Here is an 18,718-nt window from a genome sequence, read left to right as displayed (position 1 = left end):
TCTATGAGGTGTCTAGGTAATAATTATGCTCGCGCTGTCTTGCCGCCGCAGGGATCTCGACTCGGAGTTGATTTTCGACAAGTGAGACACCCTGGGGAAGGAGAGGTATAAGTGTCGACTGTCGGAGCATCTACTTGAGCAAGTGTCTCTGTGTCATGGGGTTGTGGGGGAAGGGGAATCTTGGCTGCTCGTACACAAAAGAAAGAGCAAAAGACGGCATTATCATATCTACAAAGTACTGTACCTTGTGCTTTAGGGTATAAGGGGACCACGCACGATATGATAAGACAAGGTACATGAACGGCCGAGAAGATACTTGTTGCTCGCTATACCGCTATCAATAGCAAAAATGCCTGAAAGCTAATGCAGCAGTCCATCATCCCTTGCGTTGCCTTCCAGGTTGTTGAATTGCCTGACCAGACTGTACGTACAGTATCTCGCCTCGCCTCGCGCGTATCACAGGCACAGGCACAGACAAGGCCCTCGTAGATATCCGTAATGGTTGAGGTACCCAATGTGACTTGTACCGTACGACGTTCACAAAGAATTCATGTGTCCAATCCAGGACGTGCATGTGGCACAGATACATATCGCTGCGCCACTGTCTGACGCATTACCTTTGTATGTCCCCCAGAGAGTGCGCATGTGTATAGTACCTTACCTGACAGGGCAGTGAAGAACTTACAAGTCACGCGACATGCCCGTCATTCGCCCAACCTGCAAGATGACAATAATGCTATTATACAATGTATACAACACAAACTGCTTGCCCACTGTACTCGGTGCTGACTGGCTATTTTCGTCTTGTCTTGAACCCAAAGAGCATGACGAAGTATACCTTACTTCGCTGCATTCGGCCAGGCAAAGCAGCCGAGACGTTATCGATAAGACAATTACCTTGCTCCATACCACACCTACCTGCCTTACTCCATTAGCAGTTTCCTGTCACAATCATTCCATCATCCGTGCATGACTTTCGGTTCAGCACTCACCTCCTAAAATCACCGACACTTATCGCCACAATCTCGATCCCAGCGCAAGCGAGAGTGCACCACCACAACAACACCCACCAGATCCACCACGACCTACTCCACCCATCCCTTTCTCGCCGCACCTTTCTCAATCTCACCATTCAAACCAAAAATGTCCACCACGCGCAAAATCCCCCTGACCTCCAAATCCTCATATGCAACAGACGAGCAAGTAGCCAACGACCTGCGCGCCGCCCTGGTCGCCAACGCCTCGATCCCTACGATCCAACAGACGCTCCACGACGAGCTGCAGCGCACCGGCTGGTCCGCGAACCTGCGCGCCTACGTGACGAAATTGATGCGCAGCGGCGAGTGCACGAATTACGACCAGCTGATGGACAAGGTGCTGAACGAGGCGCTGAACGGGCTCAATGGGCCGGACAAGGTGGGTGTTGGGGCTGCGGCTGCGGCGCCGGGGAATGCGACGACGACGACGGCGACGACGGCGGATCCCGGACTCAGGATTCCCGATAGTGTCAAGGAGAGGGGCGTCAAGGTTGTTGGCAAGGAGCTCGCCAAGGTTGCTGATATTGAGGGCGAGGATTGAAAAGGACATTTTGGAGGGCTTTCTCTTGAGTGGGAGACAGCGAGGGCTCTACACGATTGCCTCTCGAGACGGAATACGCAACCATGGCCTAGTAGTCATGGCCGATATGAGCTGCTTCGCCGTCTCCTGTTATCTCACATGTGGTCGCGGCTGTGTCATGACGCTGCACAGCGCAAAGACTCGAGCACGGCATCGTCCTGCTGTTGACAACGGCATCGAGGCGACAAAATCTCCATGGATTACGATCCTCGGTCTGTCCTCATCACGCCTCCGCTTTCGACAGACTTATAGTCCATACTCGAAGTGATTACAGCACATGAAAGGACGAATCACCGGCACGCCAAGGCACGTCTGCTCGTGGGCGCATTGTACTGAATCTCATGTCCGCAAGCTCATCTTTTCTGTCACGAATGACGAACAAGTGGGATTGACACAACAACTACACAAACTGACTGTACTATTGATAGTGCATTGTCACAGCATACTCATGCAAACATGTACTGAACGGCCTGCGCGGCTTATTATCAAAGTGAATCTAAAAATCTCCTTTCTCTGCACAAATCTGTTCAATCTGCACCAAGGAGTGCTACCCATTCGCAGCGCCCCGTCCGTCATAAAACTCGACTAGACTGCCAATCCCCAACGCACATGGTCATTGGGAACTAAAAGCACATGCCCAAATGTTAAAGCTTCATAAGTTTCCGTGTTCGTCACTCGACCCTACGCACTTTGCCTTCCCTAGTTGTAGAGATCATCATCGCCACCGGCCTCACCAAAGTCACCGCTGCCGGCGCCGTTGGTGGCGGCTGCGTCCGCATCAGGGAAGCGGAAGAAGGCACTGCCGCCAGAGTTCTTCATCTGTTGTGCAAATGCCTCGTATCTTCTGATCTCGACGTCTGACACAGAGCGACGGGCTGACTGCATAGCCTCCTCGAAATGAGCTCGGGTGAGCTCGGGAACTGGGTCCTCAACGTCGACATCCTCCATCGCGTCCTCGCCAGCTGCTTCGCGGGCCTTGGTCCTCTCGATGTCGAGGGCGATGGCCTCCTTGATGGCGAGCTTACAAGCGCGCTGGGTGACAAAGCCCAAATCAGCACCGGAGAAGCCGTGGGTCTTGGAAGCTATGTAATCAAGGTCGACATCGGGAGACATGGGAGTCTTGCGGAGTTGAGCCTTGAGGATACCAGCGCGAGAGCTCTCGTCAGGAAGAGGAACGTAGACAAGGGTATCAAGACGTCCGGGACGGCAGAGAGCATTGTCAAGTTGCTCGGGTCTGTTGGTGGCTCCGATGACGAAGACGTTCTTCTTGGAGGTCATGCCGTCCATTTCTAGGAACTATTAGTATTGGTCTGTAGAAACAAGTTTAGAAAAGTAACTCACCAGTCAGAAGTTGGTTGACAACACGGTCAGAAGCACCGCCAGCATCGCCGACGGAACCGCCACGAGACTTGGCGATAGAGTCCAACTCATCAAGGAAGACAACGCAAGGAGCGGCGGCGCGAGCCTTGTCGAAGATGTCACGGATGTTGCTCTCGGACTCACCGAACCACATGGAAAGAAGCTCGGGACCCTTGACGGAGATGAAGTTGGCAGCGCACTCGTTGGCCACAGCCTTGGCCAAAAGCGTTTTACCAGTACCTGGGGGTCCGTAGAACAGCACACCACGCGATGGAGACATGCCGAACTTGAGGAACTTTTCGGGGTGGTCGACGGGGTACTGCACGGACTCGATGAGCTCGCGCTTGACCTCCTCGAGACCACCAATGTCGTCCCAGCGCACGTTGGGCACTTCGACAACGGCGACTTCGCGGAGTGCAGATGGATTGGACACGCCGAGGGCGAAACGGAAATTCTCCATGGTGACACCGAGCGAGTCCAAGACCTCGGCGTCGATGGTGTCCTCGTCGAGATCGATAAGGTCCATCTTCTCACGAATCTGTTGCATGGCAGCCTCAGAGCACAAAGCGGCCAAATCAGAACCGACGTAACCGTGGGTCTCGGCGGCGATGGTCTCGAGATCGACATCATCTCCAAGCTTCATGTTCTTGGTGTGGATCTGCATAATCTCCAGACGTCCGGTTGGGTCGGGAATGCCGATGTCGACTTCACGATCGAAGCGTCCGAAGCGGCGAAGAGCTGGGTCGATCGAGTTGGGGCGGTTGGTGGCAGCCATGACGACAATGTTGGAGCGTGCCTTCATACCGTCCATGAGGGTGAGAAGCTGAGAAACGACACGACGCTCAACCTCTCCGTTGGTCTTGTCGCGCTTGGGAGCAATAGAATCGATTTCGTCGATGAAGATGATAGCAGGCGAGTTCTTCTCGGCTTCCTCGAAAGCCTTGCGGAGGTTGGACTCAGACTCTCCGGCCATCTTGGACATGATCTCGGGACCGTTGATGAGGAAGAAGAAAGCACCGGTCTCATTGGCGACAGCTCTCGCCATGAGGGTCTTACCGGTACCCGGAGGACCGTACATGAGGATACCTCTTGGCGGCTTGATACCAATGGACTTGAAAAGCTGGGGATGTCTGAGAGGTAGCTCGACCAGCTCTCGGACTTGAGCCATCTGCTTGCGGCAACCACCAATGTCATCGTATCCCACCTCGTTGAGGTTGCCCTCCTCGTCTTCGCGGTTGATAGGCTCGCCCTCGCAGTGTATCACTGTGTCTTGCGCCACGATACCGAATTCTGGAGGATCCACCTCCACCACCTTGAACTCGACTTGTCTCATGCCACCTCGGCAGGTGAAGAGATCGCCTTGACGCACCGGTCGGTATGCCTCGCGGAAGTAAGGAGCGAGGAAGACGTCGAATAATGAGCCGGTAAGACCCTCGATGGTGTCGGCGATAGGAAGAACAGCAATGCGCTTGGCCTGTATTTATCTATAGTCAGCTGCCTTTGCCCTTTTCTTTGAATGTTCGTGGTGTTGTTTCTTACGTATTTGATATCCGGGCAAGGGTGAACGGTGATAATGTCACCGTGCTTGACACGGAGGTTGTGGCGAACGACTCTGTTGATACGTGCGCTTCCATCATCAAGATCATCATCGGCGAGGACGATAAGGACGGTGTCCTTTCTCTTCTTTCCCTTCACTAGGACGGTGTCGCCACGGAAGAGCTGGAGCGTCTCCATGGTGTTGTTGGAAAGGGAGATGATCGAATTGTCATCGTTGGTGGCGTCAGTGACACTAGAGACCAGTCAGTTCCATCACCATTAATCGTCGGAAGACCGTAGCATCGAAGACAGTGCATACATCAATGAGTTTGGCTTCTTCTTCTTCTTGAGGATAGCCGTTGATACATCGTTCTCAACCTGCGGACTGGGTCAGTTCATCGACGCTTTAATTGATCATCTTCGTGTACAAACCTCCTTCTTTTCTGCACCGGAAGGGTCACTGATAGGGTCTGTCAGTAAACGGGTCTTTGTGTATAGAAGCGATGGTCGCCACTTACTGTTGAAGGTTGTGCTTGACCTTGTTCTTGGTCTCTACGTGATCCGGCTCCCCTGACATGATGCGTGCTGCGGTCTGCTGATGAAAAGGACTGATGGGACGAAAAGACGGGGTTCGTGTTGATGTAGATGGATCAAGGGTCAAGTTTGATGATAAAAGTTGTTCAAGCGGTGATGAAAGGTTGTGAAGTCGTGGAAAGAGATGCAAGCAACGACACTCCAGCTCAATGACGATGAAGTAACACCGCGCAGTTGGTCTGAGCTTGTGGTGACCTCTTGGCCGGTCGGGAACAAGTGTTCTCGCCGGACCCCAATTCGTGCTTACTGTACAGGTGATATTCACCGAAGCTCTTCGAACACCATCGACTAAAGTGAGCGTTTCTCATTGCAGACGGGTTTCAATACCTTACATTCGTAGGCAGCAATCGCCACGTATTGGACTGACTGTGGCGGCTATTGTCGCCGCTGGTGCTGCAGAATCGCATATATATTTATGGTCTGTGCTTGAGCTCTACGTTATGAAGTTTAACATGCTCGTATAATGAGGCGGACTTTACAACGACAATAAAGTGATTCGAGAAGAGGTTTCATTTGATGATATTCCTTTAGATCTACGTGAATCACCAGGGAAACAGTATCTGTACACTGTCTGCTTCAGTCATTCTCAAGTCACTCCAGGAAGCAACATTTGACTATTGCTCATGCTTGATCCGGCTGAAAGGAGCTTGCCTTTTCGAGGGTCACGGTACCTACCTGAGTATAGTATCACTTCATGATCTGGGTGGTTGCCACTCCTACACGTTTAACGTACTAGAATCCAGGATCATTCATAGCACCCTCATTCTTACTAGCAGTTCGTTCTCCGAAGTAGCAAAGACTGCCTGGGTTAAGTCTGGTTAAACTCACTTGAATCTCATGCAACTTGGATGTAATGATTGCTGGTTCTGATTCACTATTACTCACATCACTTTCATACTACCCGTTGGACCGATACTTTCATACCTATTAACATCGTATCGCTATAAAGAGTGACTTACCATGTAAACAATGTGTTATCCCTTCTAGCCATCCGGAAACCAGGCTTCTTGCTTACTCGAAGGATATCCTCGCGAGTAGATACAAGTATGGAACCACATGACCAAGACTTTGATGGTCAAAAATCACGAGGTAGCCAAGGCTCCCTTGTCTCTGATGCAGGCGACGGCAGAGACAGACCTGGCCTTTCTGCAAGGAGCTCGTTCATTCGACCGGACTCTGCCACACTCTCTAGGAACAAAACCAAGTCAGAGAACAGCACCTCAAGAAATCCATCAAGTGATTCGGTCGAGAATCATCCCATGAACCCAAACACATGGACATCACTACCAACAACTCCCAGAGACGGAATCCTAACAACATTCGCCTACCAAAGAGCGCTTTTGAACCGCATCCCAAGACAACACCTAGACCCGAGCGGTAAACTCGACCCGCAGCAATGGCCTCCGGTCTTCGTCTACGACGTCTTGCGGCTGCCGGGCTCTTTGGCCAATGTTCTCGGGCTTGCGTCGGGGGACGACATTATCGGCCGCATGACGCCAGGAAGATTAAGTGGATATATACTGTGGCGGTCTGATGACTCTGAGATGCCGATGATGTCGCCTAGTAGCTTCGCGGGAGACCGGGTTCAGGGTATAGTTGTGTTTGGTCGGGGCCGCAATCATCGGATGACGCTGGCTGCTCATTACGCAGAGTACTGTAAGAAGAAGCGTGTGATGGTCACCGTCGAGGTTCAAGAGGGTGTCGAGACCAGTGTGGCGGCTTATACCTGGTCCAGACGGCCACATGAGTGAGCAGAGCCACATGTACTTAGATTCGGGGAGATGAAGACTGCATCTGATTATGATCTCTGAAAGACTCAAAGGCCATCATCTCATTATTGATACATATATACACAGCTCGCGCAGACTCAAGACCGAACAAACCGCTTTTTTCGCGTTGCTGATGTAATAGGTCGAAACATGGCTCCAAACGTCGTGGTAATAATCTATCCGCTTGCGACATGACTTACTCTTCCTTCTTCTCCTCAGACTTCTCCTCCTTCTCCTCCTTCTCCTCGGGCTTGTCGTCCTTCTTCTCCTCGGCAGCCTCGGGGTTGGGGACATTCTCCTCCGTCTCGCCCTTGCGCTTCTCGGTCTGCAGCGGAATGGGTCAGCATAAGACTCTGGTATTCCAAGGGTAGGCTTGATGTACCTGAGGTCGGTTGACAGAGACGGTACCCTGGGACTTCGCGGTCTCGGGAGAACCCTCGCCCTTCTTGGACTTCTCAGGGTCGTTGGCGATGTCGGTGGAGTGCTTTGTGGCAGTGGTCGCGATGCCCTTTTGCTTGTTGCTCATGTCGCCCTCGTTCTCCGAGATGTCCTTGGAGGTAGCTGCCTGGTGTGGATATCAGTATAGGTAGGTCAAGGTTATAACAGCACAAGGACGAAACATACGCTGTCGGATCCGTCATCTCTCTTACTGGCACCCTCGCCGAGATCCTTTGCGGCGCCGGACTCAATGCGGAGCTTCTTTGCGCCCTTGTTGTCGTCCTCAACCTTGCGGTTGTCGTCAACCTTGTTGTCCTCGTCGCCGGCAGCGGACTTGCCCTTGAACTGGACGTCCTCGGTGTCACCCTTGTTCTCGGGGGTGGGCTTCTCCTCCGTCTCGGCGGGCTCCTTGTTGTCACCCTCGTGGGTCAGTTGCTCAGCACGCTCGGCCTTGGTCTCGTGGTTAGGGTCGTGGTGAGCCTCGGCGTGGGATCCGCTGGGCCAGAGGTAGTAGCAGGTGGGAAGAGTGACGGCAACGGCACCGAGAGCCCTGGCAGAAGGTCAGAGGAATCGTCTCACGGTCAATAGACGACAATGGTCGAGAGCGCTGCATACCATGGCACGTCACTGCTCGGCTCCGAGTGTCCGCCGTGGCTGCTGGCGTAGCCTCTTCTCGAGATGGCGCGGTTTGCGGTGCGAGGAGCGGAGCGGAAAAGACGAGCGGGCGCGAAGCCACGGAGGACGGTGGGTCTGGGGAGAACCATGATGATGGACGAGAAGCTCTGACAATTAGTGGAGATTGGAGAGAGCAATTGAATTGGCCTTTGGGGGGGGGCAATAGGGTGAGGTTGCGGCGGTGGATCAGGCTATTGTATTGTGTAGAATAGACAGACCTGAAGAGAGAAGAGCCAATTCGTGTTCATGCTTCGGTTCATAGTGACGTGACGGCCTGAGCTCTGACCTTCGGTCCGCAACACCGGAGCCGCCATCACCAGACTTCGGCTAAGCAAGCCTTAAACCAAACAGGTACCTACAGAACCTCGCTCACCCACCGCCCGTTTACTGTATTACTGTGCAGGTGAGGTACTGTACGATTTCTTTGAAATCCATACTGTGCGTGTTGTGAGAGACTCGATCATGGAAAGTGTGATATGGCTATCATCTCCATATCTTCGATCTACCACCTAAGATACAACAGAGCAAGGTCATCAGTGGAGCGTGCACAGGTGTTTGAGCACGTCAACGCAGGGCAGCTTGGCAGTTGGTACTGTACTGTACTGTACTGTACTGTACTGTACTGTACTGTACTTTCCGGCTTCTTACACCCAACAGGGCAAGAAAGAGTCCTTGGTCCAAGGTTAATCCTCCCTACTGTAGGTTCTGTACCTTAGTTGTTGCCCTTGAGCTTGGAGCTTGGAGCTTGGAGCTTGGAGCTTGGAGTTTGGAGCAGTGACGGTAAAATACAATACAGTGCTTTGTAGAGTACTGTAAATTACTGGTATGGCATCACTCACTCGTCCTCTTAACCCCGCCATCAACTCTTTCCTTCTGTGGCAGCACATTGTAGCCTGTAGCCTGATAAGGTAGAATAACACAGTATCATAACGTTCCTGCTCTGGTGCAAAGTACGGAGAGCACTACTTCTCACTTCTTCGACGAGCGAACTAAAGATTGAATAGTTGTATCTGCATCAGATTATCTCACTCCATTCCTGCTGCTGACGTTTCGCCTTTACCTCTACATTCGCCAACCTGCATTGCATTGAGACAAACACTGCTGGACACACCGTCTGGTGCAGGCAGTCATTCTCCTCTCTAACCACCATCTCTTTCATTTGCAGAAGGTCTTCAAATTCAAGTGCAGCTCTCGCATAGAGCTCGCTCTTTCAACATGACCACAGCTGCGATCCCACAAAATCCCACGCCGCACAATGTCGCCAGCCTGTTACCCAAATTACGGGATCACGATCCAGACATCAGATTCATGTCCTTGAATGACTTGAATCAGATCCTCACAGTCGGCGGTCCCACCTTCATCTCCCACGACTATCAAGTATGTGCGCGTGTGGTCGAAGGCCTGCTTCTCACTCTGAACGATGGCAACGGCGATGTACAAAACATGGCAATCAAATGCCTGGGACCGTTCGTCAATCGCTGCGCTGATGCAATCCTTTGCCCGCTGTTCGATAAAGTGTCCAACCTCAGCACCAGCAACACTGTCGACAACTCGATCCCAGCACTGGCCGTCAGAGCTATAGTCGTTGCTCTGCCTCGTCCAGTCCCAGGAGTTCCGAGGAGCGAGAAGGTCGAGCAGGCGTATTCCGCTGTCAGTCGAGCCCTGATCCCACGCCTCGTCGGCCGCATTGTCATGCCTCTGCCGCAGGGTAAGACTCTGCCACCACCGCCACGGGGCATGCTTGCTGTCGAGATGCAGACTGGCGTCGACAGCAACGCCTTGGATGTGTTGATCGAGGTGGCAAGGTGCTTCGGACCAATGCTGCAGGAGGCTGAGGTGGAAGCTCTGGAACAAATCACCGTCCAAGTGCTCGAGAGTCCTCGCTGTGGCTCTGTCATGAAGAAGAAGGCTGTCGCCGCTCTTTCTGCCCTGGCGCCATATCTTTCCGATGCACTCCTTTCGACCTTTGTCTCGCATTCCATCGAAGCCCTGCGCCAACCCCACTTGACTTCGGCCCACCGCAGACTATACCTGACCATCTACGCCTCAATCGTCAAGTCTATTCCTCGCAAATTCGGCCCATACCTGAAGACCTTGACCCCCTTCGTCCTTGCACCACTCAGCCAGCTAGAGTTGGAACAGCAGATGGAGGCAATGGCCGAGTCTGATGATGCTAGAGATCCCCAGGTGGAGGAAGTCCGCGAAGCAGCTCTCATCGCACTTGACGCATTCATGGCAGCTTGCCCCCAGGACATGGACGCCTTCCACGACGATGTCATCGATGCTTCCCTGCGATTCCTCAAGTACGACCCCAACTATGCTGCCGACGAGGATGATGACATGGACGAGCCGACCGAAGACGATAGCGATGACGAGTTCGAGGCCGATGAGGACTTTGAGGAAGAGACCGGCTTTGACGACGAGGACGACGTGAGCTGGAAAGTGAGACGATGCGCGGCCAAGCTCATTAATACACTTATCGCGTCAAAGAGCGGTGCTGATCTGCTCGAGAGCAGTACATTGTATGCTCGAGTAGCCCCTGCACTCATCTCCCGCTTCCAGGAGCGCGAAGAAAGTGTGCGATTGGAGGTCCTCGCGTCTCTTGCCTTCCTCATCAAGAGGACTGGCGAGAACGTGTCTGCGGCGTCCACTCTGCGTAGAAACTCCACGACTACGGGTGCCCCAGTCCTCAGCCGCAAGCGAAGACGTGGAAGCAGTGACGTTGTCAACAACCCGGCCAACATTCGCCGCGAACTTGCCATGTCCAATGGCTACGCTTCACCTACCACTCCACCACCTCAGAATGCTTCGCAGGCTAGCCTTGCTAAAGTAAATCCAGATATTGTCAAAGGTGCTTCTAGACTATTGAAAACCAGCCCAATCCCCACAAAGCACGCCGCCGTCCGTCTGCTCACCGACCTTGTGACTGCTCAGCATGGTGGCTTGACGGATCGCGCTGAATCTGTCATCGACTCGGTCCTAGACGCTATGAAGTTCACTACCACCACAGTCGGAAGCAATTCCGTTACAACAAATACCCTCCGCATAGAGACACTTCGCCTCCTCAGGGTTGTTGCCGAGACTCACTCGTCCCGTCTTCTCGAACCATATCTCAACAAGATAATCCCGTCGTTGATCGCGGTGGCCCGGGAAAAGTTCAGCAAGGTGGCTACGGAAGCTTTCGATACCATTGATGTATACATAAAGGCTCTCACACCACCACGCTCTGCCGGCACCAAAGCATCGAACGGGCAATACCTTTTGCAGATGTATCAGGTCATCTCCGAACGCATCCAGGCCTCCGACACAGATACAGAGGTGCGCCAGAAGGCTATTCAAGCCCTGGGTCTTCTCATTGGTCGAACGTCTGGTAGCCAGGGCTCGGCCTTGTTAGATCAGGCAAGCAGATTTGAAGGCCTTCGCTTAGTGGCGGAACGTCTGAAGAACGAGCTCACCCGCTTGGCGTCCGTCCGGGCTATTGATACGATAGCCTTCCTTGCCACAAGCGGAAAAGAATTCGAACCTGCATGGGTTCAAGAGGTCTCTCTGGAGCTGGGTGCTCAGCTGAGAAAGGCCAGTAGATCATTACGGGGATCAAGCTTGTCCGCTCTCAAGCGTATCGCCACAAATCCGGCATGCCGTGAGAATCTAGATGACGATGGCATATCGAAAATCATCCAGCTCTTGCTGCCTTTGATCTTGGTCGACAAGGACCTTCACCTGATCGGGCCTGCTCTCATCATCTTAGGTACTTTTGCCAATGATCGTCCGCAATTAGTCCTGGACGCTGAAGTCATCCGTGCGTACTGTTTTGTCTGTAAGATGGATGTCGGCGGTCACGCCCTGGACGCTTTGCTTGAGTCTATTCACATTGTCGGCAAGAAAGGAGCGGGCAAGGACTTGATGAAAGCTCTGCTCGCTGATGTCGGCGTCAATGGCAACCCTGAGCTTGTTGGACAAGTCATCGGAACCTTGCTCGTCGCTGGCGGCGACTCGGTGGGTGTACAGCTACAAGACTTTACCGCGGAGCTGAAGACTGCGACGGATGATAAGCGCAAATGCCTTGCTCTCTACGTCCTTGGTGAGAGTGGACTGCGTATGGGGTCGTCTTTCCCCCTCGATCTTGATACATTTACCGCATACTTCTCGGTGGAGTCGGAGAAGTTACCGTTAGCAGCCGCAGTAGCGCTGGGACGTGCAGCAGCAGGAAATGTCGGCAAGTTCTTACCACAGATCCTGTCTTTGATGGATCAAGGAAAGCAGTACTTGTTGCTCCACTCTGTCAAGGAGCTGCTGCAGCATGGCAACGCCGAAGCCGCTCTCGTTGAATACACAAAGCCTTTGTGGGACCAGATCATTGCTGCCTCCCAGCTTGAAGACAACAAGGTTGTTGGTGCTGAGTGCATGGGACGATTGGCTACCATTGATCCTGCGGCCTATATCCCACAGCTCCAGGTATGTTATCTCTTTTATCATCGTTATGTTGTAACCCGACTAATTCCTCAATACAGGCATACCTTGATGATCCCAAAGCTAGGGTCCGAGGAATGGTTATTAATGCTCTACGCTACACCTTCTCAGAAACGGAGCCGTCCTACGACATTCATCTCCAGCCAAGCATAGCCCCGATGCTTGCTTCCATGTTGAGTGACAGCGACCTCAACAACCGCCGTATGGCTCTTACAACATTCAATTCAGCTGTCCACAACAAGCCCGATCTTGTGTTCCCCAACCTCGACACTCTGCTTCCGTTGGTCATGGCCGAAACAACGCCTCGACCAGAACTCATACGTGAGGTTGCCATGGGTCCCTTCAAGCACAAGGTCGATGATGGTCTAGAGCTCCGCAAGTCTGCTTATGAGACGCTCTATGCCCTGATGGAGACGACATTCACAAGGATCTCCATTTCAGCCTTCTACGATCGAGTCATCGCGGGCATCGGTGATGAACACGAGATCAAAATCCTCTGCTGTTTGATGTTGACCAAGATGATCTCTCTCGTTCCCGAAGAGTCGGTTCGACGTCTTACGGATGTCGCCACCGCCTTCCGTACAGTTCTTGTTTTCAAGCCGAAGGACAATGCTGTCAAGCAAGAGCTAGAAAAGCTTGGCGAGCACAACAAGGCCATTTGCAAGGTGAGCATCCTGCTGAACAAGAACTTCCCCCAGGAGACCAGTGCAGAGACGAACAGGGCCTGGAGCGAATTCTGGGAATGGACCAAGAAAGAAATGCCGGCCGTGATCAAGGCAGCAGAGGAGGAATTGAAGGAAAAGGATCGTTAAGACTGGATCACTTGCTCACCGTCTTGCGACGGCGGAAAGAGACAGACTAATTGCTATGCACTACGGGCCTGCAAAGTTGGCACGTATGAAGTTTCTCGAGCAGTGGATATCGACCATGCCTAAGGTAGATGAGAGATGGCAAAAGACCAAGAGCAAGTACATTTTGGACGAAGCAAAAGATGAATTATGACCCGGCCGGCAGGAGATTTTTATTTCTTCTCATCAGGTCAAGGTAGGACGGCCTAGGGCGCCTAGCCATCAGCAAAAGTATTCTAGCGCCATTACTTGTTAGCATAGCGTGCACGGCATCCTTCAAGACGAGAATTGAGCGGTTAATTTTCCGCATGTCAATCCTATATCTGCAAATGTGCGAAAGATATGTGATTGTTGATACCCAAGGGTTCTGTTATACTTGTCTGTAGTTTGCTTGACCTCGGCAGACACTACCGCACGTTGCCTTGTTCTAGGGTCGCCTTGTTCTAGGGTCATGACTTGGACTGAAAAGGTGTGTTCGTTGGCATCGTGACACTTAAGTTGTGTCACAGAGGCGCCAACACTTCAGCGTGCGCACACATGCGCCGTACAAGCACTAGACACATCACACGCATTTCCGACTTTCAACTCTACGTATCAGATACAGACACCCCCCTCATCAATCCATATACCACCGAGCAAATCCCACAATGTGTATCCCAAGCTTGATCCCATCAGTATCCGCCTGCCTGCCATGCACGCCCTTTGTCGACATCTGGATGGAGGAAACACCGCCTCCTTCCCCGAGACCAAGCCATGTGAGGGTGAGGAGGCCTGACAAGGTGAGTCCTTTGTACGCACGCGTAACTTCCTGTTTGGGGTTTTCGCCTGCACGCTGCATTCCACCCCGACCTTCCCTTTTCTGTACTATATCCCCATTTTTTTTTGTCGTCGTACACAGGTACGGCTGTAAGGCAGTCGCTGCATCCAGAAGTCGATTTGTGTTTCGTCATGGAGACTGCTGAAACATTCGCGTACGCAGACTGCTGCTGTCGCGAGAAAGACGTCGAGGAAGAGGAGGAGGTCGCTGTCGCGCCTTCTGAATCCACTAGAAGCAGCAGCGTGGCAGAAAGCAACGACGACAACAGCGACCATATTTATAAATACGTTGCGAGGAGAGAGCCTGATCCCGCTAGAGACGCACAGGTTCGCAGACATGTCCATGAAGAACAATAAAGAAAGAAAAAGTCCAAATCGCTTACCATTTTTGCCCATTAAGCCCGTCGTCGCATTTGCTTACTCACCCCAGAACGCATATGCTTACTTCCCACTACAGATGCCCGTGCCGGTGACCGAGGACGAGAAGCGCTGCACTACCACTGCTTCGGCCAGGCCTACGAAGCAGCGCACTGTTGCGCTCGCACCTGTCGTCTCGCACCCAGTCATGGTGTATGCCGCACATACCCTTTACGCGTACGGCTACGCGATGCCCAATCATGCAGTCCCCGTTGCGCGGGCGGCAAGGGTAAAGTCTGCGGTCACTACGTCCGCACACGGCAAGGGAGGAACGAAGACCGTGGAGAAGCCAAGCCGCAAGGTCTGGGTCGGGCGCACGAAGAAGCAAGTCGACGAGGACAACATCAAGATCGCCGTCAGTGAGCACCTCTACTGTTTCAATAGCGTGGTTCCCAAGGATGTCAAGCCCGACCAGCTTTTCTGGGTCATTGAGACTGATGGAAGCAATACGCTGAGAACTTTTTATGCTATTGACAGTGGTGGTCTGGGCAAGGGAGTGTGGAAGATTGACCCGAGGTATGGCAATGCTTACTTTGTGAGGGCCAGAGAGGACAGTGGGCAGAAGAAGAGGTGCAAGAAGTGAAAGCCTTTTTCTTTTGATCGGGTGCAGATTGAACGAACTACGGGCGAGGTATTGAAGAAGGCGATGCTACACAGACGAGAGCAATGTACCAGGGTATTATGTATCGGCATCGAGGACAACGTACATTCGTCGCAAGGCCAGACCGACACCAGGTCACTCAACTGCTTTCTGGATTGGGAAAGAATAATGCTATTAGTGGGGTATGCAGACGGAGCGACAGGCTCGATGTAGCAAGGGGGACTCTTCCTCTGAGAAACGCTGGTCTCGGCTACCGTAACCACGAGCCAGTGTGGTGTCTACGATCCGGTATCACCGGCTAGATAGACGAAGAGTACTCTACACGAATCTGAAATGCAGTCAGCAATCATACTCAACAACTCAATTTCGTAGTTGGGTACAACAATCAAGACAACATGATACATATCAGATAGAGCTAATAATTGGACAGCAACCAGGCGGGAGGGATTCAATCTCCATGACCTGTCAGGTAATAGGAAACGTGAATTCAAACGTCATCATCATTGTAGTAGATGTTTTATTTTTTTGTTGTTTGCTTGTTGTGATAACAAGTCCAGTGGAAAAGATTAAACTCACTATTTCTTATTCGTTGCACGAATGCTGAACTGGCTTTCCCATGTGTCAATCCCAAGATGCGAGCTGTAGCACCGGCGCATATAGAGGAATAGACCGGATCCAGCCAGCCATGTCTGTTCTGCACGCTGTTGTGGCTGGATACAAACAATGTTCAATGTGGACGTCGGGTGTGAAAGCGCAATTTATATGGATTTTTCGGCTCGGCTCAGCTCAGCAGTCGGTCCTTTGACGATTACTGTACCTGCGGTAAAGCACACTGGCCAACTAACCAGCAGTAAAAACCCCACCAAGTTCCTCTACAAAGCTCCGAGTCTCCGAATAGGTGTGACGTATGCCCCCTGTAAACAGCAGTAGTAACACTCGAACGTATGAACGAACGAATGAATAATGAGCGATGCTGCGCACCCCACTCCCCGAAATCGTCATTACAGTAGTATCTCCGAAGCAAGCAAATCTCATAAAAGAAGAAAGTGAACAACTGAATGCCGTATACAGTAACACCAAACAACACAGTCATCTTTCTCATAATCTTCATCCTCGCTTTCTTTCCTGCCGTGTTCAACTCTCTGCTGCGTCTGCCTCTGTTGCCGCTGGCTTATATCTTCAGTAACCCCACCAGCACTGCTCCTACCAGCGATATCTTGAGCACTGCTTCGTCTTCCTACTGTTGCTGCACCACCGGCACAACACCCACTTCCACAGCAAACCCTGCGGACCAAGAAGGGCCAAACACAAACACCATGTCCTGGATGCAAAAGACCTTCACGCTGGCGCCCAAGTCGCGCGGCTCATACCTCATCGACGAGGAAGTCGTCAAGAACGTGCCGGAGATCAAGCAGTTCAAGGTCGGGCTGCTGCATTTATTCGTGCAGCACACATCGTGCGCGCTGTCGTTGAACGAGAACTGGGACAGTGATGTCAGGTGCGTTTTCGGCCTCTTCTTCCCCTGTCTACGTTGTTTTGCGATACGCGGGAAAGCTGCACGGAAAGACTAACGAAAAAACAGAGAAGACATGTCCGACGCGCTGGACCGCATCGCGCCAGAGGACAGGAAGGGCAATCTCTACCGCCACAGCGCCGAGGGACTCGACGACATGCCGGCCCACATCAAGTCTGCGCTCGTCGGCGCCAGCGTCTCCGTGCCCATCACGAATGGACGTCTGAACACTGGCACGTGGCAGGGCATTTGGTACTTGGAGTTTAGGCAGAGTAAGCACTCGAGGAAGATCGTGGCTACTGTGCAGGGGGAGAAGGCTTGATCTTGCTTGACGCGGATGGGAAAGTTATGAGGTTATGGTTAGGAGAGGAGGGAGCAGAAGGAAGGAGGTCATGTGGATGAGTGGATGGATGTCGGCTGGCCGACGGGAAGTCCTTGTAGAATAGGAGCGGCTGAGATGTGGTGATGACAATATGAAACTGAATATGATCTGTGCTGTGCACTCAGTGAAACTAAGGTACAACACATTGAAACAGTATAATCTGTGTTCTGTGTCGGCCTAAAGTCAGGACTTTGTGATCACGAGCGCTGCTTGGCTCTTTTCGCAAATGGTCAAGCGAACCATGCCCAGAGGACAGTCCGAGGTAGGAAAACGCATAAACCCATCTATAACGAAGAAGATTGCCAATTCGTCAACTGTGAACAATACACTCGAATATTTTTGGTGATATGAATTTTCCAAAAAGCGTTGGTATACAGCTCTCGGGTGGGTTATATACAACGTGCGAACATGCGATGGTCAAAAGGAGAAAGGGGAGCAAGACTTTAATGCTGTGATGAACGATTAATGTCTATCGCTGCTCGAGGGGCTTGCCGGTGTTGCTCTGGTTGAAGGGAACCTCGGCCGGGTCTCCCGTTGGCTCGAGAGGGTAAGAGTGGAAGGGGAGAGCTTCGATGTGTTTCCTGTTTGCTTCCTTGGCCTGTGGTATCCAAAGCATCAGTATAAAAAGTACGGGTAGAGTCCACTGTCATATGTGTTTCGTTCATCTGCATGAATGCAGCTGGCTGGAAACTTACGTATGGGACTCCGCAGTATGTGCAGGCGCAGATCTGGGGCTTGTCGAGGTTGATGAAGATTCTGGGGTGGCCGAGGGGACCACCGCCGCCGTCGCAGGAGACTGCGCGGTCCTTGATCCAGCGCACGGGTTGCTTGTGAATGAGGTCGATGGCGGCATAAGGACGAGGCTGTAGAGGGGGAAAACATGTCAATCGCTGGTGTTCGTTTTACAATGGCATTTCTAACTGAATGGTTCTTCCTCTTGATTTTCTGTTGTTCTTGCTTCTTCTCACACAACCTCGCGATTGCATGTTGTTCTTCGTATCGCTCGATCCGTGAACCGGTAAATTGGCTCAATTGGCAAGAACAGATTCAGGAAGAAAGAAAACCGGAAGCAAGAAAGAGGTCTCATACCTGCTCCTCCATAATGGTCTGCTCGAACCTGGGACCAACCATGGCCTTGCTCCTCTCCTGCTGGCTCCTGCTCCAAACAGTGGCTCTGTTAGGCGCCTGCATCACACGCTTCTTCTCTCCCTCCTCGACGCTCTCCTGCAGAGCAGAGTCGAAGCTTCCCTGGGAGCTGGTGGGCGTGGCATTGGTGGCGCTGACGGGCGAAGGCGGCGTCTTGCTGCCGGGGTCGTTGGCCGGGATGGGGTTGTCGCTGATGCGGCGGATGGAAGACGAGGTGAAGGAGCGGTAGGTGGGGCGGAAGACGCGGGCGCTGAAGCGCGCTGCTGGTGCTCCTGCTGCCAGCATTGTTGTTCTTTGTGTTGTTGAGGTTGTAGTAGAGGTTCGACCCGAGTGAATCAGTTCCTCTCTTGGTGAAGCTGGACTTGCATTGATGGTTGTGTCTGGGCTGCTGGCTTTGGCTGCGGCATGTGCCGTCCCGTCGTGTCTCCAGCCAATGCCCGGCTCGAATAAGGTCAGGAAATGCTGCGCTCGGGGTTAAGGTAGTTACTCCTCAGCTCCGATGGTCAGCAGAGAACCACGATCTGTGAGCATCATGCT

At 52.5% G+C, this 18,718-nt stretch overlaps 7 protein-coding genes across 9 annotated transcripts; 4 read left to right on the top strand and 3 right to left on the bottom strand.

Moving 5' to 3' along the window:
* Nucleotides 1-1,143: 1,143 nt before the first annotated feature.
* AAFC00_000634 (uncharacterized protein) lies at nt 1,144-1,578 on the top strand (the record flags this gene model as incomplete). Its single annotated transcript, XM_069346327.1, has 1 exon — nt 1,144-1,578. One exon carries the CDS (start codon nt 1,144-1,146, stop codon nt 1,576-1,578), a length of 435 nt encoding a protein of 144 aa, XP_069200488.1.
* A 738-nt stretch (nt 1,579-2,316) lies between these two features.
* On the bottom strand, nt 2,317-5,089 carry AAFC00_000633 (uncharacterized protein; the record flags this gene model as incomplete). Of its 2 annotated transcripts, none has more annotated exons than XM_069346315.1 (6): nt 2,317-2,906; nt 2,959-4,450; nt 4,516-4,765; nt 4,832-4,890; nt 4,945-4,972; nt 5,031-5,089. In XM_069346315.1, the coding sequence occupies 6 exons, from the start codon at nt 5,087-5,089 to the stop codon at nt 2,317-2,319; spliced, it is 2,478 nt and encodes an 825-aa protein (XP_069200486.1). The 2 variants fall into 2 exon arrangements, with proteins under 2 accessions (XP_069200486.1, XP_069200487.1); XM_069346316.1 differs by having other exon boundaries at nt 4,941-4,972; nt 5,031.
* Nucleotides 5,090-7,071: 1,982 nt separating this feature from the next.
* On the bottom strand, nt 7,072-8,077 carry AAFC00_000632 (uncharacterized protein; the record flags this gene model as incomplete). The annotated part of the gene is made up of 4 exons (XM_069346295.1): nt 7,072-7,200; nt 7,258-7,440; nt 7,500-7,863; nt 7,929-8,077. The coding sequence occupies 4 exons, from the start codon at nt 8,075-8,077 to the stop codon at nt 7,072-7,074; spliced, it is 825 nt and encodes a 274-aa protein (XP_069200485.1).
* A 1,126-nt stretch (nt 8,078-9,203) lies between these two features.
* Nucleotides 9,204-13,270, top strand: AAFC00_000631 (uncharacterized protein; the record flags this gene model as incomplete). The annotated part of the gene is made up of 2 exons (XM_069346284.1): nt 9,204-12,443; nt 12,500-13,270. 2 exons carry the CDS (start codon nt 9,204-9,206, stop codon nt 13,268-13,270), a joined length of 4,011 nt encoding a protein of 1,336 aa, XP_069200484.1.
* Nucleotides 13,271-14,254: 984 nt separating this feature from the next.
* AAFC00_000630 (uncharacterized protein) lies at nt 14,255-15,122 on the top strand (the record flags this gene model as incomplete). The annotated part of the gene is made up of 2 exons (XM_069346270.1): nt 14,255-14,449; nt 14,523-15,122. 2 exons carry the CDS (start codon nt 14,255-14,257, stop codon nt 15,120-15,122), a joined length of 795 nt encoding a protein of 264 aa, XP_069200483.1.
* A 1,076-nt stretch (nt 15,123-16,198) lies between these two features.
* On the top strand, nt 16,199-16,975 carry AAFC00_000629 (uncharacterized protein; the record flags this gene model as incomplete). 2 transcript variants are annotated; one of them, XM_069348318.1, is made up of 2 exons in its annotated part: nt 16,199-16,638; nt 16,723-16,975. In XM_069348318.1, 2 exons carry the CDS (start codon nt 16,199-16,201, stop codon nt 16,973-16,975), a joined length of 693 nt encoding a protein of 230 aa, XP_069200482.1. The 2 variants fall into 2 exon arrangements, with proteins under 2 accessions (XP_069200482.1, XP_069200481.1); XM_069346257.1 differs by having other exon boundaries at nt 16,457-16,638.
* A 529-nt stretch (nt 16,976-17,504) lies between these two features.
* On the bottom strand, nt 17,505-18,466 carry AAFC00_000628 (uncharacterized protein; the record flags this gene model as incomplete). The annotated part of the gene is made up of 3 exons (XM_069346247.1): nt 17,505-17,633; nt 17,731-17,898; nt 18,125-18,466. 3 exons carry the CDS (start codon nt 18,464-18,466, stop codon nt 17,505-17,507), a joined length of 639 nt encoding a protein of 212 aa, XP_069200480.1.
* Nucleotides 18,467-18,718: the final 252 nt, after the last annotated feature.

The sequence above is a fragment of the Neodothiora populina genome (genome assembly GCF_041146345.1).
Source record: "Neodothiora populina strain CPC 39397 chromosome Unknown canker_contig_11, whole genome shotgun sequence".
Lineage (NCBI taxonomy): Eukaryota > Fungi > Ascomycota > Dothideomycetes > Dothideales > Dothioraceae > Neodothiora > Neodothiora populina.
The sequence above is the reverse complement of the archived record's forward strand: the minus strand, read 5'-3'. Positions and strand labels throughout refer to the sequence as shown.